Raw genomic sequence first — 9,016 nt, forward strand, 5'->3', positions numbered from 1 at the left:
CTGGCCTGGGGATCTTTCCTAGGGGGCTCAGCCTCATATCCACTCCTCCGGCTTTCCAATGATTTTCCAAGCGCCAATTCCCTGTGCTAAATTCTTCCCTGCCTAAAATAGCTAAGATATAGAAACCCTTTGGATCCTCTAGTTTCAACCAAAAACTAAAATGCTAAAGAGGATCAGGTCTGAGAAGTGGATGAGACTTGGTGAGGATGGAGACCAAAGGTTATTATCAGCTAATGGTTCCTGAATACCGAGGCAGCCTGTATTTCCCAGAGGGGATCACCCCTCGTGTGATCTCGCCACTTTCATCAGGTCCCCTCGGTCTTGAAGCGGGACTGACCCCTGACTCGCTGGTAACGCATACAAAGCGGCAGAATCCAGGCTGCAATACTGGAATTAACTCCAAGGCTGAAGACGAAAAGGCGCTCCTCTCAAACCCCACCCATCCGCTAGCGTTTCCAGCTCAGGCCCCGCCCACCGCTCGAGAGTTCTGGCTTCGGAGGGGCGGGGCCTAGGAGGGCGGGCGCGGCGCGGCCCCGCCCACGCCGCTCGGGGCTCCGGTTCGGGCCGGCCCCGCCCACCCGCGCTCGCTCCCGCTCGGGTCGGCTGAGCTGCGTCTCGCTGTGCGCGATGGCCCGCCTGCTGGTGCTGCTGGGCCCGGCGGGCAGGGTGGGCGCCCGAGTCGGGCCTCGCGCCCCCTGGCTCCTGGGCGCCGCCGCCCCCTGCGCCCCGCCAACCCTATTCCTGCCGCTGCTCCGACCGGGGCCAGACGCCGGGCGGCTGCTGTGCACGGCCCGCGGGGACTGCGGCGGCCGCCAGGTAAGCCTCCCCACCCCCTTTCCCGTCCCCCGGTGCCGCGATCTCCGGTCCCAGAGCGCCCCGATCCCCGGTGCACTTCCGCCGGAGGAGAGCTTTGCACGCGCAGCTGCCCGAGACTGAGCACCTCCAGCGTCCTCAGACCCCAAATCTCTACAAGCCGAGGAAGCGAACCTCCCATTTGACACCCGGGGAAACTGAGGCTCTGGGAAGTACAGTGATCTGCCCACGGTCACAGTCTCCAGCGGAGGGAGCCCCCCCCCCGCCGCCCCCCGCCCCCGATCGCCGAAGCAGTAGCCTGGAAAATTGTAGGTGGGGCCTGCGCTTGGTATTAAAGTCCTCACTTGGCCGGCAGAGTTGTTCCCTTTTGAAGTCACGTTAGAGCCTCCTCGCCGGGCCGAGGGGAGCCCCACTGGGTGCTGCTGCCTCTAGCTCGCTGCTGCTCCCTTTTTATCTATAACCAGAGCAGACATCAGGCAGGACCCACGCGGGAAACGCACAGTGTTACTTCATGTCGGTTGTCTTCTCTGTAGAGTAAGTGAAAACTGGTTTCCATGCAGAATGTTAATACAGGCTTAACTTTAAAAAAAAAAAATCTATTACAGTGGTTTTTCCTTTAAGTGTGTCTTCTTAAAGGAAAACAGGCTAATGGAGAGACGGGACTAACAAGTTGGTTTAGGACATGCAGCACCTGGCTTCCCGCCTCCCCCTGTCCTCCCACATGCCTCAAGCTTTGTCCCTGGCAGTCCCTTTGCCATGAGGCCCCAGCACCCACCACTGGTGTGACCTCACCCAAAGCATTGAAGGCCTCTGAGACTTCAGAGGGCTAAAAATAGCACACCCCAGCAAGAGCTGAAGGCCCAATTCTATGAGCTGATGAAGGCCTGCCTGAGCAGTGCTAAGCTGCCTAGCGCGTGGTGGGAATTTGACCCATGCCTTTACCATGCCTCCCACACAGACGGAGAAACTTCCTTCCTTGCCTTCTGCTCCCCCCATCGGACAGGCAGTACGTCTTGTCTCTAAATCTAGAGCCCAGTTTGGGGATCATCAGGGGTCTGACCCCCTCTACACATACCCACGGTGATTCCTCATGGCTCAGCCCTTCCTCCAGGAAGACCTCCCTGACCACCAGAGGCCCCATCAGCCCCATGGATGAGGCTCTTTTCTGCATTTGTTATCTGGAATGCTGTTCTGACTTGCTTGTCTGTCCCAGCAGCCACATCAGCCTTGTCCCCCACCCCCCGCCCGCCCCCAGTCCAGGCCCTGTCACTGGCATGCATGGGTGTGTGCATGTGTGTGTGTGCGCATTATGTGTAAACAGTGGTGATGAGTGTGGTCTCAGACTCCCTGTATTCCTGTCTCTACCCACTAGTTCTGTGGCCTTGATCGAATTCCCTCACTTCTGTATCTTTTTCCTCATTTGTAAAATGGGGTATTAATTCACGTCATAGAGTGTGAGTGGCAAACAAGGTGATGTACCTGGCACCTGGTACACTCTACCTGTCTGCCTCCCCTCCTCCGTGTTTCTCTGTAGCACTTGTCACATCTGGCAGCCCTGACAGTTTCCTTTCCTATTGTCCCTCCCCTCCCACTGGACCACAGGCTGCCTGAGGGTGAGGTTTTACCTGCGTCCTTCCTTGCTGTGCGTCCCACACCCAGAGCAGGCCCTCGTGAGGCAGGGACGTAGCATAGGTGTTAAGAGCAAAGGCCTGAGAACCAGACTCGGCAGGTCTGGATCCCAGCTTTCACAGGTGAACCCTGTGTGATCCTTGGAAAGTTACTCAACCTCTCTGAGCTTTCAGGGTGCTCTTCTGTTAAGTGGGGATGGCAGTAGTGCCTGCCTCGCAGGGTGGTTGTGAGGATTATAGGAACTAATATTTTCAAAGTACTCAGAACGGGTGCAAAGGAAACACAATACAGTGTTTATTAGTAATATTATTTACCAAATGAATGAAAACGTGTCACTCCACACAATGTGAGCAACTTGTGAGCAAATCTTTGGTTCATTCCTTAGAACTTCCTATCCCTTCTAATACAGCCTTTTGTGCTTTTGTACATGTGGGAGGGGGCATCTCACACACACACACACACACACACACACACACACAAGAATATGAAAGTACTTCATCTGAGCATACACACTGGGGACATACAATGACGTGTGCATCCCGGGCAGCGCCTAACATGTAAGGTGATGCTTCACGAAGAAATAAGTGTCTGAAAAGTTTTCATTCCTTGCAAGTCACCCCTTCATAAACTCCTTTATTTTAGCTTCTTGAGTCTCCTCCAGGGTTAGAAAGAAGAATGCGTGGCTCACAATGCTTAAAGGCTTTTCCTTTTACCCAGCCAGAGCAAAGGAAGAAAATCGTCCCTGTCAGATTCTAACTCAAGAGAGTTAAAAGGGAACCATGATGCAGCTCACAGGAAATTGTCCCTTGGGCCTGAATATTCGGTCCCTCCCACTGCCTTGGAGCAGATGCTGGTTATTCTGTAGCTGGAAGTCTGGCTGCTGTTTTATGCCTCTTTTTTGGCCAAAGGCCTTTTGCCAAAATCGGGGTGGTAAAGAAAAGGGCCCTCCGTAGAGACGTCCACGCTCGGTCCTGGTGAGTGGACAGATGGGTGTCGCTAGTCTTAGTCTGGCCCAGCGTCCAGGCTGGAGAACGGACGGGGCTCCCAGCCAGCACCGGCCTCGGTCAGAATGTCGTTTGGCACTTGGAACCATAGATTATGGGTGGCCCGTCCTATCAGGACCCAGCATCTGGCAGTTCGCCCACCTGCAGCTTGTTTATCAGGGGAGCAGCCATTCTGACTGGGGGGCAGCAGACACACTCAAAGGCTTTGAGGAAGAGGGAGGTCACGTGCTGGCCACCCAAAAGGAGCTGCAGCTGCCCCCTCGCCCCCAGAGCCAGGACTTTCTGGAAGGGTCTTCCTTTAGGAACGTTCCACTCTTACAGGCCATAATGGGGAGACTGGTGATGAGCTTAGGGGCCGTGTGGCCAGGTGGTGACCAGTGTGGTGACCAGTCCAGGCGCTGGGCTTCCCTCTGAACCTCAGTGTCCTGTCTGTCGAAGAGTGTCAGGGCGACCACACAACAGGATTGTGAGGATTGTTGTGAAATTATGCCTTTAAACTGCCAAGCCCAGTGCCAGGCTCCACGGAAGAGGCCTGTCCTGCGGACGCTCGTGGTTTTCCTAAAACCTTTCAAAAAACGCTATGCTTGCCCTGACCCATGTGGCTCAGTGGGCTGGAGCGTCTTCCCGTGAACCAAAAGATTGCAGGTTCGATTCCTGGCCAGGGCACATGCCTAGGCTGCGGGTTCAGTCCCCAGTCGGGGTGTGTACAAGAGGCATCCCGTCGATGCTTCTCTCTCGCCTTGCTGTTTTTCTCCCTCTCTCTAAATTCAATAAGCACGTCCTTGGATGAGAATTTAAAAAATGCTATGCTTTACTGCCTGTGAGAATTCTGTCTCTCACACTCGGTCACCCCATACTGGATTTTACCGCCCACCCCCTTTTAACATGTTCATTTGAAGTCTGAAAAGACTCACAGATATCACAGCTAAAGGCAGTGATGAAATACTGTTTGTCCCCACCCCGAGGCCTTCCCACTTAGTTCCCAGGGTCGGGAATAGCGTTTAATGAAAGATTTCATTCCAAGGGGAAGCTTCTGGGTGTCTTGGTTTTGGAAGGTGTTTCTTTGTTTTGTTTTGCTTTTGTTTTTGTTTTTTTATTTCTTTGTTTTGGGACAAAGGAGATGCTCTTTCAATTGGGAGGTAAATACTCTTTTAACTTATAAATCTGAGTTTTGTATAGACTTTCGGGAAGCTTGCAAAGGAGAAGCCGGTGTGTGATTAAAACTCAAGGAAGATTCTGGGCAAATGACCCAGCAGCCTCTGGGCCGCCTGGGGCCTACCCCGGAGGTCAGAGCCCGGCAGGAGCAGGCCGGAGCAGGCTGGGGGGTCCCCTGCAGTCCTGGCGGGCACACCTTGTTGAGTTGGGGGGGGGCTCTGCTGTGTGCACTGCTGCCCTGTGGTATTTCATCCTTGTCCCAGGGGGTCCTGCCCCCACCTCGCAGGTATTCTGGGCTGTCTTGTCACATTCTTCCCTCTTGCCTTGCAAGTGTGGCTCTAAAAATACAAGGAGGAAGGCATCCTGGGCTCCTGCGAAGTCCACACACAGAGCTGGCCCAGAAACTACCTGCCAAGAAGAGCTCTGAGGTCGTCTTCAGAGGGAAAGAAATCGGGGGGTAGGGGTGGGGCGGGGGGGCGCTCTCCACACTCGGAAGGAGTTTTGGTCTTTGCTGCTGGTGTTTAATCCAGCACTGCAGGTTTTTTGTTCCGCCCAAACATCCCAGACCCCATAGTCCTCAGTAAATGTTCGCAGCTGCCACGGACTGGGAAGTGTTCCTGCGCACATCCCCGTGGTAAATCTTGGTTCTGGAAGTAAATGGACTGTCGCTTCTGGTCCCTGATCTCCGGCACCCACGGTGCTTGTTCCGCAGCACCCAGCACGGCTGCCGGGCGCCCCTGCCGTGGCCTCAGACCACGAGCTCTGGGCGTGTGGCTTTGGGCCGGCTCCACGGCCGTCTAAGGAGCGATAGTCCCTGCCTGCGGGTGGCTGTGAGGACGGACAGAAGCCCGTGAGTGCTGCCTGGCTCAGAGAAAGTGCTCAGTGTGGTGTCACCGTTGTCCCCAAGGATGTGAGCCCTGGGGTGTCCCTGACTCTTGATGCTGTGAGCACAGACCTGGTGGCTTAACCCAACACACATTTATCACTTTACGGGCCTGGAGGTCAGAAACCTGTGCTGGGTCTTCGGGGTTCCAGTTAAGGTGTTGGCGGGGCTGGTTCCTCCTGGAGGCTCTGGGGGCGAGTCCACCTCCTGTCTCTCCAGCTTCTGGGGGCTCCGCTCTCCTTGGGTCTGGCCCAGGCCTTTTCCTCCAGCTTCAGAGTCGGCAGCACAGCGTTTCCCAGTCTCTTGATGGCCACTAACCTCATCTCTGCTTCTCTGACCCTCCTGCCTCCCTGTCTTCACTCAGAAGGACTCTTGTGATCACTGGGGTCCCACTCGAGATCCTTAACGTAATCCCATCTGTGAATTCCTTTTGCCATGGAAGGTGACAGTGACAGGTTCTGGGGACTAGGAGCTGGACGTGTTTGGGGCCATCGTTCTGTCCAGGTACCCAGCCTTCACTGCACTTGGTCGCAAAGGGCGCATTAGCCCCGGCTCTCTAAGTAAGAAGGAGGGGGACTGAGTCCCCCTTGCGTAGGAAAGAGTAGAACATGGCGTGGGAATGAAAGCTGGTAGTGACCACCGACATCCTTGCTCCTGACCTAGAGGGTCTCCCCGTCTTTGGTTTGTGCACAGGACCCCAGCAAAGGCACTGTAGCCACAGGCCGCGGCGTCAGCGACACCGAGGAGAAAAAGCCAAGCAAGTCACAGCAGCTGAAGAGGCTCTTTCAAGAATACGGAGCCGTGGGCGTATCGCTGCACATTGGGATCTCGCTGGTCTCGCTGGGCGTGTGTTACGTGGTCCTGTCCAGGTGAGACTGCGCAGTAACAAGCGTTGGCTTTTTACTGCCATGGAAGATCCTTGGTGCATAAGCACTTTCTGTCCTAAGACATTTTATCCAGGGAGCTACTGTCGCCCCCTTTTTTTAAATACATAACGTCCATCTCAGAGCCAAATCACTGCCGCGTTCGGTCCCCGCTGTAATCACCGTTTTGCTTTGTCGCTGTCCCTTCCCCCTGCAGCGGCGTGGACATGCCTGCTGTCCTGCTCAGGCTCGGGCTGAAGGAGTCGCTGGTCCAGTCAAAAGTGGCCGCGGGCACGAGCACCTTCGTGGTGGCCTACGCCGTGCACAAGCTGCTCGCGCCGGTGAGGATCAGCGTCACCTTGGTGTCCGTGCCCTTGCTGGTCAGATATTTTCGGAAAGTGGGAGTTTTTAAACCTCCCGCTGCAAAGCCCTGAAGGACTCTTCAATGTGAGCCTGCAACGTACTTCTAAGCTACGCCTGTCGGACTGGCCTTGGGGTTGTAGGGCTTGGGGGGCTTTGTTTCCTGATGGGGGCGGGGCCGGGGCTGCCTTCTGTGTTCATTTTTTTTTGCTTTATAGATTCTGTTAGTGCTAGTCATCATAGGGCCTGTACACGCAATCTAAAATGTCAGCGAAACATCACGAACGGGTTGTCCTTATAAACTTGTTAGCTTACGAACTGCTCCTCTGGAAGGTCGTTGGTGAGGGGCTTTCTGCAAAAGCCCCGGGGTTCATCTTCGTTCAAGTTCTTAAAGAGCAAGGATTCATTAAGCTCCTTTTAAAACTCCCCTTCCCCAGGACGTGCCGTCAGGCTGCCTGCGGTTGAAGGTGCAATATTCTGCAGAACGGCCGCCGGAGCCACCATTAATGAGGCAGAATTTCAGGCTTCACCACGTGTAATCAGGACCCGAATTAGCGTCAACACCTCCACATCCGTTACACTTGTTTGTGGGAAAGAAGAACAAATATTTCTGGTGTGCTTCCTTGGTCCCCAAACCCCTTCAAATAGGGGCGTGATGGGGGCCTACCTCGGGGGGGGGGTTTCTCAGCAAGCAGCTCAGGGTCATTTTCTCCGGTTCGGTGAAATGTGGAAGCTTGTCCAGTAGTAATGACGCCCCTTGGCTCCTGGTGTCCTCGGAGGACAGCTGAGACCGCCTGTGCCTACCCCTCTGTATGGCAAACTTCAGACATTCCAGACCCGTCACAAGGTTTACATTGTGTTGCTACTCACATGTTTTAATTGAGTTAAAATACGTGCAGTTAAAAAAGATTTGAATCCCTCTCTGAAAAGGAAAGCGGGTAGCACTTGCTATAAATGGAAGAAACCTGGGAAATAACAGGGGCCGGGACCTAAGGAAGGAAACGCTGCCTTCCCCACTGCCCGCCCGCCCGCCCGCCAGCCTTGAGCTGAGCTGAGTCGGCTCCACGCCCCCGGGAACCCAGTATAACCAGCTCTGCCCTCCCGCCCTGCTCAGGGGAGTGAGCGCCTTGTGTTCCTGGCTCCCGGTTTGGGGTTTTTTCTTTTTAATCTTTTTAAATTTAATTACATTCAGCAAACAGAAAACTACAGTAACTATACACCGCCGGTCCTGCTTTTCTGATCTGGCTGCTAACAACTCCCTAGTTAGCTCTTAGTTAACCCTTGTCAATCATTTAAGTTTTATAAAAAGTATGGGACAGACTCCCCACTTGCAAGGTCTCCAAAGTGGATCCATATTCCTTTTTTTTTTTTTCCTTTTAAAGCGATTAGCTCATTGCCAAAAGGTTTTACCGATTCCAGGTTGAAACTGCCTTTCTGAGCTCTAAGTTCAAGGACGTCCACACAGCTGAGCGAGATGTCCGCTACCAGCGGAGGCCATTCCCCTGTGGACCAGCCCCGCGTTTTCAGCTCGGCTGGTCTGCACTTCAGCCACTGGCTCCGGGCTCCTCACCCCCTTCTGTCCCTGTCTGCCTACCCAGCAGAGCCCTGGAATGCCTATACAGAGACGCTGGCAGGGACCCCTACAGGTTTAAGGGCTTAATCTTAAACTTTGATTCTGTGTGCGGAGTAACTGAGTGGATGGAAAGGCCAAAAGCAATACAACAACCCTTCACATCAAACAGCCATAGCATCTCCTCTCCGCCCGACTCCTCTCCTGCGGCCAGCGGGCCAGCGGTCAGAACAGAGCGGGAGGAGGGGCGGTGAAGGGACTCTAGGGATCGTTATGTCAGGTCACCAGCAAGATGTGCAAACTGCTTGTATTTACAGTGTTTTTATGCAACTAGGAATAAAGTTGTCTATTTTAAAAATGTAAAGCCATTGTTCACCTCTCGTTTTTTTAACCCGACAAAAGGAGCGGCTTAAATTCCATGAAACAAGTGAACATCTTTGTAAAGTTCATGAAACTTTGATGGCTCTCCTGGTACCGCAGTTGATGATGAAGCAGGACCGCGTGTGACCAGCCGAGTGAGCTGTTCTCTGTGCCGTGTGGGGTTCTGTTTGGGGAAATGACAGAGGTTGAGCTGCTGTCACTGGTGCAGTTAGTCCCGTCCTGTGAACTCCAGCTGCCGTGGATGGTCCATGAAACACTCCTACTTTGGAAAGCTGCAGGTTGGGTCAGCTTCAAGACTGTGGAACCCAAAAGCAGCTCCTGCGTCCTGAGGGGGCTGGTGGACACTGCAGTTGTACTC

At 54.2% G+C, this 9,016-nt stretch overlaps 1 protein-coding gene across 1 annotated transcript; it reads left to right on the forward strand.

The window, feature by feature from the left end:
• Positions 1-591: 591 nt before the first annotated feature.
• Positions 592-7,096, forward strand: MIMS2 (mitochondrial inner membrane structural 2). Its single transcript, XM_090285331.1, has 3 exons — positions 592-816; positions 6,178-6,353; positions 6,565-7,096. Exons 1-3 carry the CDS (start codon positions 628-630, stop codon positions 6,779-6,781), a joined length of 582 nt encoding a protein of 193 aa, XP_090141457.1. The 5' UTR covers positions 592-627; the 3' UTR covers positions 6,782-7,096.
• Positions 7,097-9,016: the final 1,920 nt, after the last annotated feature.

This window comes from Furipterus horrens, unplaced genomic scaffold (genome assembly GCF_987537825.1).
Source record: "Furipterus horrens unplaced genomic scaffold, mFurHor1.1.pri manual_scaffold_8, whole genome shotgun sequence".
NCBI lineage: Eukaryota > Metazoa > Chordata > Mammalia > Chiroptera > Furipteridae > Furipterus > Furipterus horrens.

What these genes read in the sequence shown, in the direction of transcription:
- MIMS2 (XM_090285331.1), top strand. Translation starts at nt 628, where the DNA reads ATGGCCCGCCTGCTGGTGCTGCTGGGCCCGGCGGGCAGGGTGGGCGCC. An exon ending in GGGACTGCGGCGGCCGCCAG is followed by an intron (nt 817 to 6,177) that starts GTAAGCCTCCCC and finishes GTTTGTGCACAG; the next exon opens with GACCCCAGCAAAGGCACTGT. An exon ending in TGTTACGTGGTCCTGTCCAG is followed by an intron (nt 6,354 to 6,564) that starts GTGAGACTGCGC and finishes TTCCCCCTGCAG; the next exon opens with CGGCGTGGACATGCCTGCTG.